Below are 24,118 nucleotides of genomic sequence, written 5' to 3'. Positions count from 1 at the left end.
TATATATATACAATATATTATATATTATTGTAAATTAACAAAACCTTTTATTACTGTATAAATGAATAATTAAGCATAATATGACCTTAATAAATAATAATAAGCATAACAAAACCTTAATAATAAATAAATATTTTATATGTATACATATACACATTAGCTCTTTCTCTCGCTATCCCCCCTTTTTTCTGTGTTACAAAATTCAATAAAAATTTAATAAAAATAATAGATAGCCACTTTGAGTCTTCTTGTGGATAGAAAAGCTGACTATAAATAAACATAATAGTAATACTACATTCTCATACTAATAATAGATATGTAGCTGCTTTGAGACTCCTTTGTGGAGAGAAAAAACAGGATATAAATAAACATTGAACATAATAATACATTCTAATACTAATAACAGATACATAGCCGCTTTGGGTCTCCTTTGTGGAGAGAAAAGCAGCGTATAAATAATAATAATAATAATAATAATAATAATAATAATTTATTTATGTATTTATTTATTTGCTACATTTATATCCTGCCCTTCTCACCCCGAAGAGGACTCAGAGCGGCTTACAAATAATATTTATATACAATTTATTATATCACTAGCACAGTACAACACTAGCACTATATACCAGCATATTGCACCACACCACTATATTGTAATATCACCAGTAATATTACGTGTAATAAATAATATATATATAATATTATTATATTTATTTATTTATTTATTTATTTGCTACATTTATATGCCGCCCTTCTCACCCCGAAGGGGACTCAGAGCGGCTTACAAATTAAATTTACATACAATATTATATTAGTATAGTACAATACTGGTAACAAATTACTATATTGTACTGTATCAACATATTGTAATATTATTAGTAATATTACATGTAAAATATGATATATAATTAATATTATTATATTGTATTATTAGTATTATATCGTATTACAATATAATATTATGAATATTCTATGTATATACAATATGTTATAATTATTACATATTATTGTAAATTATATTGTATATATATATTTATATATAAACACACACACATATATGTGTGTGTGTGTGTATATATATATACATACATACATATATATACATATATATAAAACTAGCATAGCATGTTATTGCATATTGTATTATTAGTATTATATTGTATTACATTATAATATTATTATCAATATTACATGTATATAAAATAAAATAATAATACATTCCAATAATAATAGATGCACAGCTGCTTTGAGTCTCTTTTGTGGAGAGAAAATTAGGATATAAATAGACATAAACATAATAATAATACATTCTAATACTAATGATAGATATGTAGCCACTCTTTGTCTCCTTTTTTGGAGTGAAAAAGTGGGGTATAAATAATAATAATACCAACAACAAGTTACACTTAAGAAATGTCCCTGTTCTGACTTACATACAAATTCAACTTAAGAAGAGGCCTACAGAACCTCTCTTGTTCATGATAATTGTGCTGTTTACCCTCCACTGATAAGATTGTAAGGCTCCTCTTCCTGCTTCTTCATCCTTCACCCTGGAGACTTCTTGCTCCCCTCTATGGCAACGTCCTCAGCCTGTTTGCATCTTCATTGGGCAATATTTGATAAGACAAACCCAAAATGTCATGAAAACGCGCGAAAGCAAGTCGGGTTTACTGCTTTGCGGCCGAAGGCTGTTGCGTAATGTATCCGATAACGATAATCAAAAAACACCAACAGATAAAAAGCCGAACGTGAAATGTATACATGGAGCATAGAGCATGGAAGTCTTTATCGATGTTACTATCCTCCTCTGTGAAAACAACCAGTTTGATATTCTGCATCTCCAGCTTCCACAAGAGCCAATCAGTATGGCCAGTGGTTGGGGATTGTGGGAGTTCTTCCTTTTTTCTTCTTATCCCCATTTTTAAAGAACTTAAAATGGTAATTTATTTGGCCTGTTAAAGGGTCTTTTTTTTTTTGCAAGAAGAACCAGGCTGTGCATTTAAACCCTTCTTAGTTGCTGCTTAAGCTTCCTAGATGTTAGCCTTTCTACAATATAATCAAATGTTTTCATGACATTGTCGCAGTCACCTTTGCAAAGCATTTTTCCATATACAGTAGAGTCTCACTTATCCAACACTCGCTTATCCAACATTCTGGATTATCCAACGCATTTTTGTAGTCAATGTTTTCAATATATCATGATACTTTGACTTGAGGATTCTGGATGAAGACTTGAGGATTCTGGATGAATGGATTTTAATCTTGGACATTCTTAAAATTTTTATATAATTTGTTTTTATTTTGTAATGGTATCTGTTTTATATGAACTGTTGTTTTGTAGATTGTTTTATATGAATTGTTGTTGTCACATTGTTTTTAGGCATTGAATTTTTGCCTATTTATTGTAAGCCGCTTTGAGTCTCCTAGGAGAGAAAGGCGGGGTAAAAGTAATGTAAATAAATAAATAATATTTTGGTGCTAAATTTGTAAATACAGTAATTACTACATAGCATTACTGTGTATTGAACTACTTTTTCTGTCAAATTTGTTGTATAAAATGATGTTTTGGTGCTTCATTTGCAAAATCACAACTTAATTTGATGTTTAATAGGCCTTTCCTTAACCTCTCCTTATTATCCAACATATTCGCTTATCCAACGTTCTGCTGGCCCGTTTACGTTGGATAAGTGAGACTCTACTGTATTCTCATAACATTCTGATGATTCCTGTTTTCCTATCTTTTACATTTCCATACTTATCTGCTACTGACACATATCCAATTTAGCCCCTTCCCTCTTCCTCCCTCTCCCCAGGAACAGTTATACCTCTGCTCTTTATTTTATTTGTTCAGTTATTAAGATTGTTTGATTCATTTCCTTATATTTTCTTTTCCCTTGTACTCTGGCTCTTTCCATTTCGACTCCAACATTGAGCTAAGAGGGGATTCCAAATAAGGCATCACATTTAAATAGAAATAAAAAGCATATACATTCCATTCATGCAACATGAGCTGATTTAATAAGATACAAGGTAACTGAGTACATTCAAAACAGCTATTTAGTGTCTTTGATCTTGTTCTGATAACTGTAGCATGCAATATGGCTACATTTCCGGTAATCATTTGCTTAATATTGGCCACTGAGAGAGAGAGAGAGAGAGAGAGAGAGAGATCTGTTTATTGATCGGTCCACTAACCATATCAACAGTAAAATACAAAAACAAAAATACACAGACAAATAGACACTAAAATTACTATGTTAAAACTCCTGTAATAGTTAACTAAAATAAATTAAAGCATGATGAAACTTGATTAAATAATACATTTGGTTAAAGGGGATTAAATTGCAAGATGAAAGCAGGAGTGGCAGTAAAATGACGAGTGTAAAATAATGATATTTGATTCTGTTTATTATAAGGAATTGATAGGAACTTCCTGGGTATGAATAGAGCAAAATAAAGTCAAAGGAATTGTCATATCCCTGTAACAAAAAATAAAAGAGAAGAATAAAGAGTCAGAATGATACTATTTTGTCGTTATTTAAGCTGAATGGCTTGGTTTTTCTCCTGCATGAATCATAAACAGACCGCTAGATTTTATGACCAGGTTTTAAAGTAATTGATGTGTTTATGTTGTTTTATATTTATATTGTTACATTGTTTTAATTCATGGATTGTGTTTTAACCTACGTTGTTGTTGGGCTTGTCCCCTTGTGTGCTGCCTCGAGTCCTTTCGGGAGATGGAGGCGTGGTATAAGAATAAAAGTTATTATAATAATAAGGGTTTTGCTGTGATCATGTATTTTATTATTGCGACCCATTCTTCTCACCTTTACTTTCTATTTTCTGAGTAAATAATTTGGGATTTTTTTTTGTTCAACTCTGTTTTGATCCCCAATATTTCCTCCATCTTAATTTGTGAAATTTTTTTGTAGCTTTTCGCAGTCCTACCATATAGGGATAAATGCAGTTCACTGTATGTTTGATTATTCTAGTCGTATTTATCAACTTCGCTTCGAGTCCATTTTGGATATCTCTTCGTTTCTTCTGCCAAACTTGTTGCTGGGGCAATGCAGCCATGATTTGAAATCATGAATCAGTTCCTCAAATTCCTCATTTTAGAATTTGAGTCAGCCATTTAATTTTGCAGACATGGCCATTTATATTATTCTTCTGACCCTTGCAATATAACGCCTGCCTCAACATGAGTTGGAAAGGGGAACTTCATATTAATATTATTTTATTGTATGACACAGCAAACATAAATAATAATAATTATTACTATTATGTTTATTTATACCCCACTTTTCTCGCCACAAGGAGAATCAAAACAGCTGTGTATCTATTATTAGTATTAAACTGTATCATTATTATTATTATGTTTATTTATACCCCACTTTTCTCTCCACAAGGTGACTCAAAACAGCTATGTATCTATTAGTATTAAACTGTATTATTATTATTATTATTATTATTATTATTATTATTATTATTATTATGTTTATTTATACCCCGCTTTTCTCTCCACAAGGAGACTCAAAGCAGCTGTGTATCTATTATTAATATTAAAATGTATTATTATTATTATTATGTTTATTTATGCCCCGCTTTTCTCTCCACAAGGAGATTCAAAGCAGCTATGTATCTATTATTAGTATTTGAATTTATTATTATTATTATTATTATTATTATTATTATTATTATTATGATGTTTATTTATACCTCACTTTTTCTCTCCACAAGGAGACTCAAAGCGGCAATTTTGTTTCCCTATTAAATCTTCCTTGTCAAAATCTTTCTTTATAAGTCTAAATATCAATACGTTTCTATGTTGCTTGACTTTTACAAAACCCAGGAAAGGAAAATTTGAAATAATATCAGTTCTACCATATATATATTTATATACACACACCCCAAATACTCTGCAACCTGCCAGATTTTAGTAGTGTCTATGCCAGCATTTCTGTCTCTGTGAAGTACACAGTGACCGCTCGAGAACTAAGGCAAAGCTGATTATCAATAAGATTATTTTTGAGCGCTGAACCTATTTATAAATTAATAGCAACAGGAGCTTTTCCTGAATGCACTGGGTACAAACCAAGCAAGCGACAAGTTTAGATTAACCTTAGAATATATTAAAAGATGTCAAAATCATCTATTGGAACCAAATTCAAGTTGAGCACTTGAAGGCAGGCATGCATATACATACAGCCGTGTTCTGCTCACAAAATAAATGGACTAGAATGGAGGCTAAAGAGAAAAATCAAGCCTTTCCTATCTGTCTTTCTCAACTAAACGCCCACCAATGGCATCACCATGTTTACATAATGATTTGTTCTAATTATTTGCTTGCATTTGTGGGGAGACTCAAGTGGGGTATTATTATTATTATTATTATTATTATTATTATTATTTACTACATTTATATCTTGCCATTCTCACCCCAAAGCGGACTCAGAGCAGCTTACAAATTATAAGTAAATACAATATTTTATATTATTAGCATAGCACAATATCAGCTTTATATATTGCTATATTGTACTATACCACTATACTGTAATATTATTAGTAATATTACATGTAATATATAATATATAATAAATATTACTATATTGTATTATGATGAGGATATTGTAATACATCATAATGTTATCAATATTTTATTATTATTATTTTATTTTTGTATCCCACCTCCATCTCCCTGCAGGGCCTCAGGGCAGCTAACATGGGGCCAAGCCCAAATTTCCACAATAAAACAAGATAAAATACATTCAAAACAAAAACAAGTATCATCAACATTAAAATTACACAAAATTACACCATATTAGACAATAATGTAATAAATAAAACCGCCAATTAAAACCATATAACGAATTAAAATAGTAAAGACTGGGCAGTAGTGTGGGGAGTGCATAATTAAAATCTGATGAGGTATATAATAAAGTGCTGTAGTGTATTAGGAGAATATGTATATACGACATATTATATTATCTTATATGATTGTATATTTTATATATATATATATATATATATATATATATATATATATATATATATAATATTTTTATAATATTTTTAGCATAGCATGTTACTAGGTATAAATAATAATAATGCTCCGTTAAAATCCATGTTGCTGTTTTAAAGTTCTCACAGAGCTTTTCATTGACTCCTATGTAGCTCTCCTCCAGCGAGTGGCCGAACTGGAAAAAGTCAATGCCGAATTCCTTGTTACAAAACAGCATCTCGAGCAAGAATTCAATCAAAAGAGGGCGAAATTTAAAGAGCTGTATCTCGCGAAAGAAGGTAAGGCTCAACATTTTCTGAATCGATTGTAAAAAAAAAAATGTGGAGAGTCATGAGCTATTTTTAATTGAGTGAGACAGAATTGCCAAGGCGGTTTGATCACATTTGTAAGCTGACGTGAATTTCCTGCCTTGTGGTTATGACCAAAGACCATCCCTTTGACCAGACCCCCAAAAGAGCTCAGGAGATGTTTCAACACGGAGCAAATTGTGTTTGTGTACAACACTTCCAGCCTTTTGATGTGCGCAGGCCACCTAACACCTGCGGATTAGGTTGACAGTATCTAGTTACACTTCCAGTTATATTTAGCTTGGCTACTTTGTATAGGAGTTTAGTAAACATCTCAGGAAGCAACAACTGATTGGAAACTGCTCTCAGGAACTCCCTCACCTCAAAGCCCTTCTACAGAAGGCTGGAAATTCCAGTTTTGGTTATGTAGATAGAAATACTATGTGTTGTCAAAGACTTTCAAGGCCGGAATCACTGGGGTGTTGTGCAGTTTCCGGGCTGTATGGCCGTGTTCTTGCAGCATTTTCTCCTTCATTAATTTCTCCTGCATCTGTGGTTGGCATCTTCAGAGGATCTGATGTTAGTCAAGCAAGTGGAGGAGATATATATATATAAATATAATAAATTTATAATAAATATAAATAAATTATATATATATATATATATATATATATATATATACACACACACACACACACGATTTGCAGGATGTACATGCAATGAATGCATGGAGCTGGGATATTATAGTCTGACAATGTGATAGATAGATGAGTAGATGGATGGACGGACAGACAGATAGAAACATACATATGGGGGTTAGACTGCATGGCCCCTGGAGTCCCTTCTGACTCTAGGATTCTATGATAGATTGGTAGGTATGTAGGTATGAGGTACGTAGGTAGGTAGGTAGATGGATAAGTTCTGTCATGTTTTTAGTGGTACTATATGTCTTAATTATTGTAAAGCTTTTATATTTATATGGGTGATGCTTATGAGTTGTAATTAATTCGTTTATTGGGATTTATTTTTCTTCTATGTATTGTGATTTATCTTTTATCCGGATTAACAAGGTCTAGTGAATGAAAGGACATTACCTCGGTGCATGGTAATGTTTTATTATTGTATATTGATTTTTATGATGTTTTAAATGTTTTTAGTTTTTAATGCCTTTTGTATTGTATTGTTGATGTGATGGCACTGTGTTGCCAATTTGTAAGCCACCCTGAGTCCCCCAGGGGAGAAAGGCGGGGTAGAAATACCGGAAATAAATAAATAAATAAATAAATTTTCTGATTTGTTGGTTTTGATTTAACCTTTTTTGGATTGTAAGTGTGTCTGATATTATGTACATTGTTTGATCTTGTCGTAAGCCGCCCCAAGACCCCTTGGGGAGAGGGGATGGGATATAAATTATTATAAATTACTACTACTACTATTATTGATAGATAGATGGCTGGGTAGATGAGTAGATAGATGGATGGATAGATAAATAGATGGGAAGATAGAGAGATGAGTAGAGAGGTAGATAGGACAGTGAGGGATTTGACGGACGTGTTTGATGGTTATTTTTATATTTGTGTGTAATTGCTGCTGTAAAATGCCTTGGGTCTTCAGAGAAAGGTGGTATAGAAATGTCCCAAATAAATAAATCAATAAATGGATAAGTGGGGGAATGGATGGATAGATAGATGGGTAGGTAGCTAGATGGACTGATAGATTGGTAGATAGATAGTTGTGTGGGTGGGTGGATGAATGGATAGATAGAGAGATGGATGAATAGATAGATGGGTAGGTAGGATAGATAGATAGATGGGTAGATAGATGGATGGCTAGGTATCTAGATGGGTAGATAGATGGATGGACAGATAGATCCATCCCTGCAGGGGGTTGGACTGCATGGCCCTTGGGGCCTCCTCCATCGCTAGGATTTCATGAATCTGAGAATCTAGCTTGCTAATTGCACCTTTTACTCTAGACAATGGTTATTTCCTCCCACCCTGGATATCATTCTATAGGTATATTATATATTCCACTTTCTTTACCACCATCAGATGCTCTGAAGATGCCAGCCACAGATGCAGGCAAAACGTCAGGAGGAGAAAACGCTGCTAGAACCCAGCCATACAGCCCGGAAACTGCACAACACCCCAAATAAACGACATTTTATTTAATGGAACTCTTCTCTCTTTTGTTTTCTCCTCCCAGAGGACCTGAAGAGGCAAAATAGCATATTGCAAGCAGCCCAGGATGACGTGGAGCAGCTGCGAACGCAGCTCATGGACGCCCAGGCCGAAATGGAGAACATCAAAGCCATTGCGACCGTTTCCGAAAATACGAAGCAAGAGGCCATCGACGAGGTGAAGAGGCAATGGCAGGAAGAAGTGGCTTCGCTGCAGGCGATAATGAAAGGTAGGACAGAAGGAAATAATGAGGCATCAGTAGGTTATCTAGACATCTCTCTCTATATATGTGTGTGTGTATGTGCATTTCCCCTGCAATATTTGCAAGGCCTTTATATCTATATTCATATCTGGACATGCCTATATATTTGTGTGTACATTTCCATCCTGTAATATTTGCAAGCCCTATATATCTATATTCATATCTATCTAGGGAGATCAGGCAGGCCCCTACCCTACTCTCCTTCCGGAAGAGCCTTAAGACCTGGCTCTTCCAAAAAGCGTTTGAGGGCTAATTATTATAGGGTTGATTTTCCCGCTCATGTGATATTAGGTTGCCTGGCCACAATTATTTAGCACTTTATTGATTTTAAATTGTGTAACTACCTCTACCACGCTGAAGTTTTTCCTCTGGGCCCAGCTCCACGTTTTTAGCTCTGTTTTTAACCATTTTATGCCATGCGCTGACTTTTATAACTGTTCATTGATGTTATGTTTTTATTGATATGACATTGTTTTATTGCTGACCTTGTTTTATTGTTTTATTGCTGTTATTGTATTGTTGTCGGGCATGGCCGCTCCGACTCCCTTCGAGGAGATGGGTCGGGATATAAAAATAAAGTTATTATTATTATTAGACATCTCTTGTTATATAATAATTATATCTATATAGGATTTGCAGAGACTTGCAAACTTGTGAGGGGAAAATTCATATATAAAATGACTAGCTGTGCCCGGCCACGCATTGATGTGGCAAAGTGGTGGTGGTATTGGTTAAAAATTGTGTAATTTTTATTTGACGTTATTTGTATTTTTTTATTAATTTTATTGTAAGTTATCTTTTTATTATATTTTATTATTTTCTTGTATTATTTTTAGTTATTTTCTGTTATTATAGTATTTTATTGTATTAATTTTAGTGTTTTTTATTATTTTTTATTGGGTTGCTAGGAGACCAAGTTGGAGGAGCTTAGCCTTCTAACTGGCAGCAATTGGATAAAAGCAATTATTCCTCTCCCTCTAATTAGGAATTTATTTTTCTTTTCTTTTTGTTGTATCAACCTAGAGCCGCGGATGATGGGTTGTGTTGTCAAATTTCGAGGTTGGGGGGCCTGTAGTTTTGTTGTTTTGTGGGTCGCCGTGATGCCATCACTCTTTTATATATATAGATGTATACATATAGATATATAAGTACATAGGGATTGCAAAAGCTGGCAAGGGGAAATGCCTATACATCTATCTGTAGGAGAGATTAACAAATATTTCAGGGGAAAATGCTTTTATAAGATTAATTCTTTTTCCTGACTTGCAAGGGCTTCTTTCCCTTTTCAAAACATTCCCTTGGTTAAGAGCGAGGGAGGCTTTGGAAAAGTAAATACTGATAAGGGAGGGTAAGATGAGAGATAAATATATCATATATTGCAAGCGACGGATGTGTATTGGTTTGTAGCTCCTTCAGAACTAATGTTGTGTGGCACCTGAATGAGGTCTAGTTGCTGTGTTGTCACTAGCGGAGGTTTCCAATTGTTGGGATCTTCTTCTAAGATACGTAAGCAGTGTTTTGATGAGCTTGTTCTGTAAAGAAAGACGACGTTTCGGGGGCGTTTCAACAAGCGATTGGCAACTTGTTATCGTTGTTATTAAACAGAAACTGTCCGTGACTATGAACACCAGTTTCATCACAGGCTGGAGCAAGAGCGAGCCCAGTGGAACCAGTACCGGGAGAACGTGGAACGGGAAATCATGGAGCTGAGGAGGAGGCTGTCGGAAGGCCAAGAAGAGGAGAACCTGGAGAACGAAATGAAGAAGGTACCTCTCTCATGAATCCTTTTTGAACCTTAAAATGTTCTTTTTCAGTGGGAGAGAATATTTCGGGTACTTTCAGAGACAGAAGTGGACACACAGACTCCAGTACTCCAGGGTTTTATAATAGCTATATATTGGTTACACAGAGAAATATATTCAGCATTCACTCACATACATTCAACATTCATACTCACCATTCTTCTTCATTCAGTTGTTCAGGCTTCTTTCATTCATAATCCATTCATTCACTCATTCATATTCACCATCCTTCTTGGAAGGAGGTGGGTTTTCAAATGCTGCATTCCTCGCAGATCGGGCACACTTTGGAAAAGAAAAAGGGTCTCATTTTTTGTAGAACTTTCTGTTATGCATTTATTTACTTGGTTGTTTGGATAAGCTCTGTCATTCAGCTCCAGCTTGCTAGAGCCTCATCAATCCCAGAACAGATAAATTGTTTAACTTCTTTCTTAAGCCGCTCCGAGTTCCTTCGGAGAGAAGGTGGCAGGGTATAAAAATAAAATTATTATTATTATATTATTATTGTTGTTGTTGTTGTTGTTTTGGACTATCTAATTCTAAACCAATGTTGTTTATACCCAAAGTTCTCTGGTCAGTTCTCTGGATTTCTCATTAGCACTTTCCATGCTACAGTTAATGAATTCCTTCACCTCCTTAGTTCCCCATAATGCCATTTTATAATGACTGTGATTTTATTTTATCCCTTTTAATTTTATTTGTGTGTGTTTTTGTATTTGATACCATTTATGCTTGTTTTATATCTGTGAGCCGCCCCGAGTCCCTCTGGGGAGATGGTGGCGGGGTATAAAAATAAAATTATTATTATATTATTATTATTGTTGTTGTTGTTTTGGACTATCTAATTCTAAACCGATGTTGTTTATACTCAAAGTTCTCTGGTCAGTTCTCTGGGTTTCTCATTAGCACTTTCCATGCCACAGTTAATAATAATAATAATAATAATAAAGTTTATTTGTATCCCGCCACCATCTCCCCCGGAGGGGACTCGGGGCGGCTCACAGAAATATCACATACAAAACAATAACAATATACGATACATCAATAAACAATAACATGCACCAATTGTAATATTTGTACATTAACCAAAAAGAATAAAAACATACTTATTAAAAACCTAGAATTTAAAAACAGTGTGGTTGTAATAGTAGATTAGCAAAGTGCTAATTAATGAGTTAATGTATTCCTTCACCTCCTTAGTTCCCCATAATGCCATTTGCAGGTTCAATTTATTTTTTGGGTGGCGTCTTCAGCTTTGCCAGACCTTAATAGACCCTTAGCTAGACCTCAATCGTACAATTTCATTCAATCCATTCATCACACATCCATGACTGTGGATATTTAAAACATGTATTCCGTTTCTGGGTTTGAAAGCCGTCTGTGAGTTTCTTCCCAGCAAATTGCAAGTTGTGTTGTGTATTTAATTACTCGTTATAGGCGCATAGTGTATTGTGTATTTGACCTGTGAGTTCAAGTTTCAAAGTGGAAGAAGATCTCCGGTTCATACTAGCATCACTTTCTTATTTTTTCTTTTGTGTGCTGAATTACTCATGCATTATTTAGGTTTTGGGCTCTTTTAAAGGACTCAGTTCTTGCCTTTCTCCAATTTGCTTATGGCTCAATCCTGTTACAGTCCCACCTTGAGTAGTTCTGTCGAAATGACTGCAGTTTGGGTTGATAGTTGTAGAGATAAATAAATAGAAGCTTTACCACAGTTTCTAAATCAAGATAAACCCTATATATAATAGGGTTTATCTTATATGCAGTATAATAAAATGTCACTTGGGCTTGTGTAACAAGTAACTGTATCTTTACTTCAGTTCAAAAGTTCAAACAGGGCAACAAAATATATACTGTATATACTCGAGTATAAGCCTAGTTTTTCAGCCCTTTTTTAAGACTGAAAAAGCCCCCCTCGGCTTATACTCGGGTGAGGGTCCTGGTTGGCTTATATTTGGGTCAGCTTATACTCAAGAATATATGGTACATTTATTATTTTTCTCTATTATTGTTGCTACTATTACATTTATTTTACTCTATTTTTTATTATTAAGACATTTATTATTTCACTCTGATATTATTATTATTGTTGTTGCATTTATTATTTTACTCTATTTATTATTAAATGTATTATTTTCCTGTATTTATTATTATTACATGTACTATTTTACTCTATTATTATTAAAAGGATACATAAGGACATTGACATTGAAGAAGATGAGAATAATGATTGGATCAGAGTTGGACAGTCTTATCTTAAATTTGAGCTTTATGTAAATATTCAAAAACATTGAACCTACTGATGCCTCAATTAATGTAATTTTATTAGTACTGTATCTATTTTTATTTCTGAAGTGTACCACCCTCGGCTTATACTGGAGTCAATGTTCTCCCTTTTTTGTGTGTGGTAAAATTAGGTGCCCTGGCTTATATTTGGGTCAGCTTATACTCCGAGTATATACGGTAATAGTCTTTCTGAGTTCACACAGAGAATATAGGAATAAACTAGCTGTGCCCGGCCACGCGTTGCTGCGGCGTTGTCTGGTGGTGCCTGTATTTTATAGGCAGTGTGGAAGAGGCCTAACTTTGCCTGTCCCCTGGGCTGAGTGGGTTGCTAGGAGACCAAGTGGGCAGAGCTTAGCCTTCTAACTGGCAGCAATTGGATAAAAACAATTATTCCTCTCCCTCTAATTAGGACTTTATTTTTCTTTTCTTTTTGTTGTATCAACCTAGAGGCATGGATGAGGGGTTGTGCTGTCAATTTTCGAGGTTGTGGGGTGTTTAGTTTTGTTGTTTTGTCGGTCGCCAGGATTCCATCACTCTTTTATATATATAGATGGTCCCTTTAAACAGTCTTTAAATATGCCTCATTTGTCTTCTACATAATCAGGCTTATTAATACAGCTCGTTTGGTGTGGCTCTGTGGTCGACTTCTGCCAGACATTCCACATAAGAGTCGCACTGGAGGACCTGGAGATTCCTAGAAGAATGTTTTCATCAAATCCGTTATTTCTGTTTCAGGCTCAAGAAGATGCGGACAAGCTCCGCTCCGTGGTGATGCCCATGGAGAAGGAGATTGCGACTCTGAAAGAGAAACTGGTGGAGTCCGAAGACAGGATAAAGGAGCTAGAGGCTTCAAAGGTGGGTGAAGAGGATGTATATTTGCACAATTGTCTATAGGAAACCAATATACTTTTTGTATGAAGTCTTTCTTCTGCCGTCCTTAAGGGTTTTCTTTCGTCCCTCAGGTGAAAGAACTGAATCATTATTTGGAAGCCGAGAAATCCTGTCGGACTGATCTCGAGATGTACGTGGCCGTCCTAAACACCCAGAAGTCCGTGCTGCAAGAAGATGCTGAGAAGTTGCGGAAGGAGCTTCACGAAGGTACTCCTAATATATTGCAAAATATTCAAAAACATTTAACCTACCCATGCCTCAATTAATGTAATTTATTTTCTATTTTTATTTCTGAAATTTACCACTCTCGGTTTATACTTGAGTCAATGTTTTCCCAGTTGTTTTGTGGTAAAATTAGGTGCCTTGGCTTATATTGGTCGGCTTATACTCGAGTATATATGGGATGTGTGTGTGTATATACATATACATATATATATATATATATATATTGTTTTCCCAGTTGTTTTGTGGTAAAATTAGGTGCCTCGGCTTATATTGGTCGGCTTATACTCGAGTATATACGGGGTGTGTGTGTGTATATACATACATACATACATATATATATATATATATATATATATATATATATAGTTTTCCCAGTTGTTTTGTGGTAAAATTAGGTGCCTCGGCTTATATTGGTCGGCTTATACTCAAGTATATACGGGGTGTGTGTGTGTGTTTGTGTATGGCAATAATCATATTTTTGATCAACAAATCCGGCTCTGTCCATTTTCTATCCATTATTTCTGAAATTTATTTTTTCTAATTTTTTTTCTATTTTTATTTCTGAAATTTACTACTCTCGGCTTATACTCGAGTCAATGTTTTCCCAGTTGTTTTGTGGTAAAATTAGGTGCCTCGGCTTATATTGGTCGGCTTATACTCGAGTATATACGGGATGTGTGTGTGTATATACATATATATATATTGTTTTCCCAGTTTTTTGTGGTAAAATTAGGTGCCTCGGCGTATATTGATCAGCTTATACTCAAGTACAGGGGTCCTCAAACTTTTTAAGCCGAGGGCCGGTCCACAATCCTTCAGACTGTTGAGGGGCCGGATTATCATTTGAAAAAAAAATACAAACAAATTCCTATGCACACTGCATATTTGTCTTATTTGTAGTGCAAAACAACAACAACAACAATGAAAGAACAATACAATATTTAAAAATAAAAATAATTTTAACCAACATACATTTATCAGGATTTCAATGGGAAGTATGCTCCTGCTTCTGGCCAGTGAGATAGTCAAGTTAATGTATTTATTAATTATTTATTTATTTACTGCATTTATTTAGTACATTTGTATCACACCCTTCTCACCCCAAAGGGGACTCAGAGTGGCTTACAAATTATATGTACATACAATATATTATATTATTAGCATAGCACAATATTAGCATTATATATTACTTTATTGAACTATACCACTATACTGTAATATTATTAGTAATATTATATGTATATACAATATATTATATTATAAAACTGAGGGCGGGGGCCAGATAAATGACCTCGGAGGGCCGCATCCGGCCCCCGGGCCTTAGTTTGGGGACCCCTGCTCAAGTATATACGGTGTGTGTGTGTGTGTGTATATATATATATATATATATATATATGGCAGTAATCATATTTTTGATCAACAAATCCGGCTGTATCCATTATCTTCTCATTCTTTTTTAACCCTTTTCCGCATGCAGTCTGCCGCCTGTTAGAGCAGGAGCGACAGCAGCACAACCAGCTGAAACACACCTGGCAAAAGGCCAACGACCAGTTCCTGGAGTCCCAGCGCTTGCTGATGCGGGACATGCAGTGGATGGAGCGGGTGCTGACCTCCGAGCAGCTGCGGCAAGTGGAGGAACTCAAGAAGAAAGACCAGGTCAGTCTTTGCCTCTCCGGGGCGGCCTTTGGCTCGTTGATGGGCGTGTGTCGGAAGAAGGGGATCACTCATTTGGAGAGCGTTTGCCTCTACGACGCTTCTCATATATATTTTTACTAGCTGTGCCCAGCCACGCGTTGCTGTGGCAAAGTGTGGTGGTATGGGAAATGAAGTATTGAGGAATTGGTGGTCGTTCGTATATGTTATTTCCTAAAACTTGTGGATATACAATATTTCCGGTTGTTGCTTTTTTTTTTGTCTGTTGGAGACAAGTATGAATGCTGCAATTACTTGATATTAATTCAGGGCTCCTCCCTACCTAATGTGACCTTAAATGAATCTATTGCACTTTTATCTATTTACGAATTTGTTATTCATAATGTGCACCTTGCTTATCCACTATTGCAACCTCATTGTTTTAAACTCGATGTTTTAATACCGCGTTGTGGGTTTTTTTTCGGTTATTGTGTATATTTTGTTGTTGGTTTTGTTATTGTTCTTTGATGTTTCATATTTTATCATTGCTTTGTATTTGATTTTGCTGTAAGCCGTCCCAAGTCCCCTTCAGGAGAGATGGAGGCGGGATATAAATAAACTTATTATTATTATTATTATTATTAATAATTAATTAGCCAGAATGATTAGCATGTATTGGCCTTTCAGCTTCAAAGCCTGGCTGTTTTCTCCCGGGGGAAATCTTTTGTTGGGAGGTGTTAGCTGGCCCTGATTGTTTCAAATCTGGAATTCCCTTGTTTACAGAGTTTTGTTCTTTGTTTACTGTCCTGGTTTTAGAGATTATATTGTTCTGTTTTATTATACCACAGTAATTTTATGTATTATATCTATAATATCTGCTTTGAACTTCTACACAACTGTATAAAATCCACACTGAACTGGATTATATGGCAGTATGAATTCAAGATAATCCAGGTCAAAGCAGATACTGTGGGTTATCTGCCTTGGCATTCTGGGTTATATAGCTGTGTGGAAGGGCCTTACAGTGCCATATAATCCAGTTCAAATCTGATAATGGACAGAAAAAGCAGTTCAATACACGGTAATTTTATGTAGTAATTATTGTACAGTAGAGTCTCACTTATCCAACGTTCTGGATTATCCAATACATTTTTGTAGTCAATGTTTTCAATATATCGTGATATTTTGATGCTAAATTCGTAAATACAGTAATTACTACATAGCATTACTGCATATTGAACTACTTTTTCTGCCAAATTTGTTGTCTAACATGATGTTTTGGTGCTGAATTTGTAAAATCATAACCTAATTTGATGTTTAATAGGCTTTTCCTTAATGCCTCCTTAATATCCAACATATTCACTTATCCAACATTCTGCCGGCCCGTTTATGTTGGATAAGTGAGACTCTACTGTATTTACGAATTTAGCACCAAAACTTCACAATGCATTGAAACCATTGATTACTAAAAGGCGAACTGCATTGGATAATACAGAGCATTGGATAAGCGAAGGTTGGATAAGCGAGACTCTACTGTATTGTTGTTGTTGTTGTTTATACCCCGCTTAAGCGAAGAGAAGCACGAAATGAATGACGTGGTAGGGGAACAAGCTGTCTTTTATTATTATGAAAGTCAAGACTTTCGGTATACATTTCCTGTAATAAAACAGATGGTGCTTGAAGCAAATAAAAAGAAAAATTAGATAAAAAGGAATGACTCTTGGTTGTAGGAAGACGAAGAACAACAGCGATTGCACAAAAGGAAGGACGACAAGCAGAAAGGCGCCGACGAGGAATCGAGAATGACAGGCTGCTCCGTCACTCACGACGAATCCCTCCCTCGGTTCCCCGGCGAAGAGGTAAAGCCAGTGTTGTTAGTACCGTATATACTTGAGTATAAGCCGACCTGAATATGAGCCGAGGCACCTAATTTTACCACAAAAAAACTAGGAAAACATTGACTTAAGCATAAGCCGAGAGTGGGAAATTTCAGGAATAAAAATAGATACAAATAGAATTACATTGAGGCATCAGTAGGTTAAATGTTTTTGAATATTTACATAATTTAAGATAAAACTGTCCAACTCTGATTAAATTGTTATTCTCATCTTCTTCAATGTGAATGGGCTTATGTAGCCTTTTAATAATCATAGAGTAAACTTATTGTGTATATATATTTTTTATTGGTTTTGTTTTTGTCCTGATGTTTTATATTTTATCATTGTTTGTATTTTGATTTTGCTGTAAGCCGCCCCGAGTCCCCTTTGGGGGAGATGGAGGTGGGATACAAATAAACTTATTATTCTTATTCTTATTCTTCTTATTATTATTATTATTATTATTATTATTATTATTATTATTATTAAAATAATAAATGTAATTATAATAATAAATACAGAAAAATAATAAATGAAATAATAAATGTAATTACAATAAAATAAAATAATGTAATATAATAAAATATTACAATAAATGTAATAATAAAATAATATAATAAATGTAATAATGATAATATCAGTGAAATAATGAATGTATGAATAATAATAAAAATAGAGTAAAATAAATGTAATTATAATAATAAATACAGTAAAATAATAAATGTAATAACAATAAAATAAAATAATAAGATATTACAATAAATGTAATAATGAAATAATATAATAAATGTAATACCAATAATAACAGAGTAAAATAATAAATGTATTAATAATAATAAAATAGAGTAAAATAAATGTAATAGTAACAATAAGAGCGTAAAATAATAAATGTAATAAGAATAAGAATAAAATAATAAATGTAATAATACCAATAATAATAGAGAAAAATAATAAATGTACCATATATACTCAAGTATAAGCCGACCCAAATAGAAGCCAACCAGGACCCTCTCCTGAGTATAAGCCAAGGGGGGCTTTTTCAGTCCTAAAAAAGCGCTGAAAAACTTGGCTTATACTTGAGTATATACAGTAGTTATTATTATTATTATTATTGGGTTGTTGTATGTTTTCTGGGCTGTCTGGCCTTGTTCTAGAAGTATTCTCTCCTGATGTTTCGCCCACATCTATGGCAGGCATCCTCAGAGGTTGTGAGGTATGGAGAAACTAAGCAAGGAAGGGTCAACACATTATTATTATTATTATTATTATTATTATGGCTGGCTTTGTTGTTTTCTAAGAGGTAATCTAGCAAATCCTCTGCATTCCAGGTCCATCTAAACAGCAGCGCCCACGGTTCGGTCCACTCCCTGGACACGGACGCGCTGCTGTCTTCGGGCGAATCCCTCAAGTCGGACACGGACCTGTTCAAAGAGGGTCTGCGGCGGGCGCAGTCGACGGACAGCCTGGGCGCGGCCTCGGGGGGCTCCTTGCAGGCCAAAGCGCTGGGCTACAACCACAAGGCCAAGTCGGCCGGGAACCTGGACGAGTCCGACTTCGGGCCGCTGGTGGGGGCCGACTCGGTGTCGGAGAACTTCGACACGGCCTCGCTGGGGTCGCTGCAGATGCCCGCGGGCGGGTTCATGCTCACCAAGGACCAGGAGAAGGCCATCACGGCCATGACGCCCGAGCAGGAGGAGACGGCCTCCCTCCTCTCCAGCATCACCCAGAGCGTGGAAAACGCCTACGTCTCTCCCAGTGGGTATCGCCTGGTCAGCGAGATCGAGTGGAACCTGCTCCAGAAAGAGGTACGCTCTTAACTCGCATTTGGGTTCTCCCCCATGTTCTTATAGCACCTTTAATAATAATAATAATAATAATAATAATAATAATAATAATAACAACAACAACTTTATTTTTGTTCCCCGCCCCATCTCTCCGGAGGGTTACATGGGGCCATGCCCGACATAAAAATACAATAACAGCGATAAAACAGTAAAAACAATTTTTCACATCGATAAGACATCAACATCAGTAAAACAGTCATAAAAATCAATATACTGCATAGAATATTAAAAACGGGAGGCTAAAACAGATCTGGGCCAAAGTGCAGAAAGACATCACATGGGAGAGGTAGTTTCATGGCGAAAATAATCAATAAAGTGCAAGTAATTATGGCCAGGCATCTTATTGTTGAGTGGGCAGATGAATCAACTTCCTCTATGTTTACAAGTCTCACTTAGTGCACTTTGATCAGCCCATCCTTATGTGTTTTAACTTTGTCTTATTAATGGTTTGATTTTAATCATATGTTTTAATTTTTCATTTGTGCATTCTCGGTATTTGATTTTTTTGTATGTATACTCTTTTGCATTTGTAAGCCGCCCTGAGTCCCTGCGGGGAGATAGAGGCGGGGTACAAGAATAAAATTATTATTATTTTATTATGACACAGCAAACAAGATAGATATGCTGGATTTCATTTCACAAAATCACAAGTCGAACACTTCCCAAGTGTCTAGGACTGTGTGATGTATTATTATTATTATTATTATTATTATTATTATTATTATTATTATTATTATTATGACACAGCAAACCAGATAGACATGCTGGATTTCATTTCACAAAATCACAAGTCGAACACTTCCCAAGTGTCTAGGACTGTGTGATGTATTTTTGGATTATTATTATTATTATTATTATTATTAAATTATTATTATTATTATTACACTTTGTTGGGTACTTTTTCTTACCTTAGTGTTTCGTCCAGGCATGGGCGTTTTGGACTTCAACTCTCACAATCCCTAACAGCCTACCGGAGGAGATTAAAAATACAGTAATGATAATAATAATAATAACTTTATTCTTATACCCTGCCCCATCTCCCCGAAGGGACTCGGGGCGGCTTACATGGGGCCATGCCCAGACATAACAATATAAAAGCGAACAAATGTAATGTTAGAACAGTAATGTTAGAACATTACCAATGTCAGCTGCTTCTAACCTAGCGATTTGATTCAAAGTGTTTAATTCCAGTGCTAATGCTTTTTTGCTTTTTGGTGTGTTTCTTTGCCAAGTACTTTTGCATTTTTATATCGCCATTTGTTCAGATTTATTTATTTCCTTTTTTATATAAATATGGACACCTTGGCTTTGTTTTTGGTTTTTTTATCTCTCGCCCTTCAATAAAAATATATTTTAAAAAATACAGTAAGGGTGACTGGGGATAGGAAATGACAGGGACTCATCACAACCAATTTTCCCCCTCCCATTATTTCCATGTCATTCATTTCTCGCTTTGCCTGCCAACGCTATCTCTTCCCAGTCCCTTGGGTCTTTTCACTCCCCCCGTCTCTCTCTTTAACCCATTCACAAAGCCTTTCTTCTTATAAAATCCCCTCCCGTGAAGCCTCAGCCTCTTGGACAATGTTCTCCGCAGGTGCAGAACGCCGGGAACAAACTGGGCCGGCGCTGCGACATGTGCTCCAATTACGAGAAGCAACTGCAAGGGATCCAGATCCAGGAGGCCGAGATGCGGGATCAGGTTGGTTCCTTTCAAACAATTGAAAGATACAGTTGGAGACCAAATTATTTATATTGGGAACTAGCTTGAAAACCCTGAGTTATTAGAAGAAGGCATTGTTTGTTTTGGGATGTGAAGTTTGGTCCAGATCCCTCGTTGGCTGGGTTCAGTGCTCTCTGGATAAGGGTGAACTATGACTCCCAGATTCTTATTATTCTTGAAGGAGGCAGATTTATCAGCTCTCTCAGTATCATTTTCTGAGAGGCTTATGCCATAGTACACAGTTCTATCACAAACTGGCTTAAGTCCTTAATATGCTCTGGCACCCCCTTCAGACGAATATTCCTACGTCGCTGCTGATTCTTAGAGTGAATTAATTTAGTTCTCAAAATCTTTGTCTCTTTTTCTAACTGCTCGATTCTTGATTCATTATCATCTGCATGTTTAATTTCTGACAAAGTTGCTTTAATCTCTACCAATTCAGATGCTAAACTTTTAATCGATGTGTTTGTTTCGTTCATTAGTGACTTTGAATAGCCCAATTTGTCATCTGTCGACATTACCCTCTTTGGGGTGTCGGAGTTTCCTCCAGCTTGATCCATGATGATTGATTGATTGATTGATTGATTAGGGACATTTATATCCCACCATTCTCACCCCGAAGGGGTCTCATGGCTGCTTACAAGTTATATGTACATACAATATATTATATTATTAGTATAGCACAATATAAGCATTATATATTTATGATGGCTCTGGAACGCTGGAGGGCTGGAGAAGTCAGGAATGTGCCTGGCTGATTTATGTCTATCACTCTAAGTGCACAGAAAAGTTTGAGAAGATTCTCCCACTTTCTGCGCTGAGCTTTCGAAAGACTTGTAGATAACTTTTCAGCTGGCTATAAATTAGATTTATAGGGATTTAATTACATTTCGGTGGAAAGAAGTGCGTAGATCTAACACCGTTCGCTTCCAATGCTCCGCCCCTCATTATTATTATTATTATTATTATTTTATTATGACATAGCAAACAAGATAGATATGCTGGATTTCATTTCACAAAATCACAAGTCAAACACTTCCCAAGTGTCTAGGACTGTGTGATGTATTATTATTATTATTATTATTATTATTATTATTATTATTATTTTATTATGACACAGCACACAAGATACCGTGTTTCCCCGAAAATAAGACAGTGTCTTATATTAATTTTTGCCCCCAAAAATGCTCTGGGTCTTATTTTCAGGGGATGTCTTATTTTTCCATGAAGAAGAATTCACATTTCTTGTTGAACAAAACAAAAAAGAACATTAATTATATACTGTACAGTAGTTGTCATCACAAACCAGCATAACCAGACAAACTGAATCCTATCAAGAATTTCTTGTTACAGTAGAGTCTCACTTATCCAAGCTAAACGGGCCAGCAGAAGCTTGGATAAGCGAATATCTTGGATAATAAGGAGGGATTAAGGAAAAGCCTATTAAACATCAAATTAGGTTATGATTTTACAAATTAAGCACCAAAACATCATGTTATACAACAAATTTGACAGAAAAAGTAGTTCAATACGCAGTAATGTTATGTTGTAATTACTGTAATTACGAATTTAGCACCAAAATATCATGATATATTGAAAACATTGACTACAAAAATGGCTTGGATTATCCAGAGGCTTGGATAAGCGAGGCTTGGATAAGTGAGACTCTACTGTACTACCAATATTTCCATGTACAACACTTTATGGTACGTACATTTACCGATCCTGCATGCTCTGGTGTTTGGTTCGGCGGGCATGCTTCCAAACAAAAACTTTGCTAGGTCTTACTTTCGGGGGAGGCCTTATATTTAGCAATTCAGCAAAACCTCTACTAGGTCTTATTTTCTGGGGACGTCTTATTTTAGGGGAAACAGGGTAGATATGCTGTATTTCGTTTCACAAAACCGCAAGTCGAATATTTCCCAAGTGTCTAGGACTGTGTGATGTATTATTATTATTATTATTATTTTATTATGACACAGCAAACAAGATAGATATGCTGGATTTTGTATCACAAAATCACAAGTCGAACACTTCCCAAGTGTCTAGGACTGTGTTTTATTATAATATATTATTATTATTATTATGACACAGCAAACAACATAGATATGCTGGATTTCGTATCACAAAATCACAAGTCGAACACTTCCCAAGTGTCTAGGACTGTGTGATGTATTTTCGGATGATGCGCGCAGATCCCAGTAGGGTGGCCTTTTGCAGTTATTATTAATATTATTATTATTATTCAAAGGCGTAAAATGACCACAGTTAATGTGTGGCTTATGTTATAATGTGTACACTTTGGAAATAATAAAATCTGCCGATTTTTCTGTGCAGGTGAAGAAACTGCAGGCGATGCTGCGTCAGGCCAACGACCAACTCGAGAAGACGATGCGGGAGAAGCAGGAGCTGGAGGAGTTCATGAAGCAAAGCACTGAAGACTCGGAAAACCAGGTACAGGGAGCAGGGATAAGAAGGGAGCCCAGAGCCCGCGGCTTGAGGATATTGAGGGGAGGAAAGGAAAAAGAAGGAAGAGAAAGGAGGAAAGAAAGGAATGGAGAAGGGAGAAAGAGAGGCGGAAGAAAGGAGGAAAGGAAGAGAAAGGAAGGGGGAAAGGCATGAGGGGAGGAAAAGAAAAGGCCGGAAGAGAAAGGAAGAAAAAAAGGAGGGAAGAAAGAAAGGAAGAGAAGAGGAAGAAAGAAAGAAAACGGAGGGAAGAGAAAAGGTATGAAGGGAAGAGAAAGAAGAGATTGAAAGCAGAGGGGCAGTGATTCCAGTGATACTTGGGCAGCACCAGGTATATCTGTTAGTAACATCTATTTTTTTAAAAAGGAGAGAAGGCAGTATTTTCGAAGGCTTTCATGGCCGGGATCACAGGGTTGTTGTATGTTTTCCGGGCTCTCTGGACATGTTCCAGAAGTATTCTCTCCTGACGTTTCGCCCACATCTGTGGCAGGCATCCTCAGAGGGTGATGGACTTCCCACAGATATATATAAAGCTGGACTTCCACAGTCCCTGGACTTCCCGCAGATATATATAAACCTTCCTTGCTGAGTTTCTCCATACCTCACAACCTCTGAGAATGCCTGCCA

The 24,118-nt window shown here is 35.7% G+C and overlaps 1 protein-coding gene across 1 annotated transcript in view; it reads left to right on the top strand.

Moving 5' to 3' along the window:
• Positions 1-24,118, top strand: part of rabep1 (rabaptin, RAB GTPase binding effector protein 1) — a 34,122-nt gene that overhangs the window by 1,416 nt on the left and 8,588 nt on the right. Inside the window, exons 2-11 of the mRNA XM_003228271.4 lie at positions 6,175-6,300; positions 8,515-8,718; positions 10,357-10,517; positions 13,572-13,691; positions 13,799-13,934; positions 15,430-15,608; positions 17,315-17,443; positions 18,790-19,266; positions 20,900-21,004; positions 23,363-23,479. Coding sequence (XP_003228319.2) covers positions 6,175-6,300; positions 8,515-8,718; positions 10,357-10,517; positions 13,572-13,691; positions 13,799-13,934; positions 15,430-15,608; positions 17,315-17,443; positions 18,790-19,266; positions 20,900-21,004; positions 23,363-23,479 — 1,754 coding nt within the window. The remainder of the gene's footprint in view (positions 1-6,174; positions 6,301-8,514; positions 8,719-10,356; positions 10,518-13,571; positions 13,692-13,798; positions 13,935-15,429; positions 15,609-17,314; positions 17,444-18,789; positions 19,267-20,899; positions 21,005-23,362; positions 23,480-24,118) is intronic.

This window comes from Anolis carolinensis, unplaced genomic scaffold (genome assembly GCF_035594765.1).
Source record: "Anolis carolinensis isolate JA03-04 unplaced genomic scaffold, rAnoCar3.1.pri scaffold_7, whole genome shotgun sequence".
Classification (NCBI taxonomy): domain Eukaryota; kingdom Metazoa; phylum Chordata; class Lepidosauria; order Squamata; family Dactyloidae; genus Anolis; species Anolis carolinensis.
The sequence above is the reverse complement of the archived record's forward strand: the minus strand, read 5'-3'. Positions and strand labels throughout refer to the sequence as shown.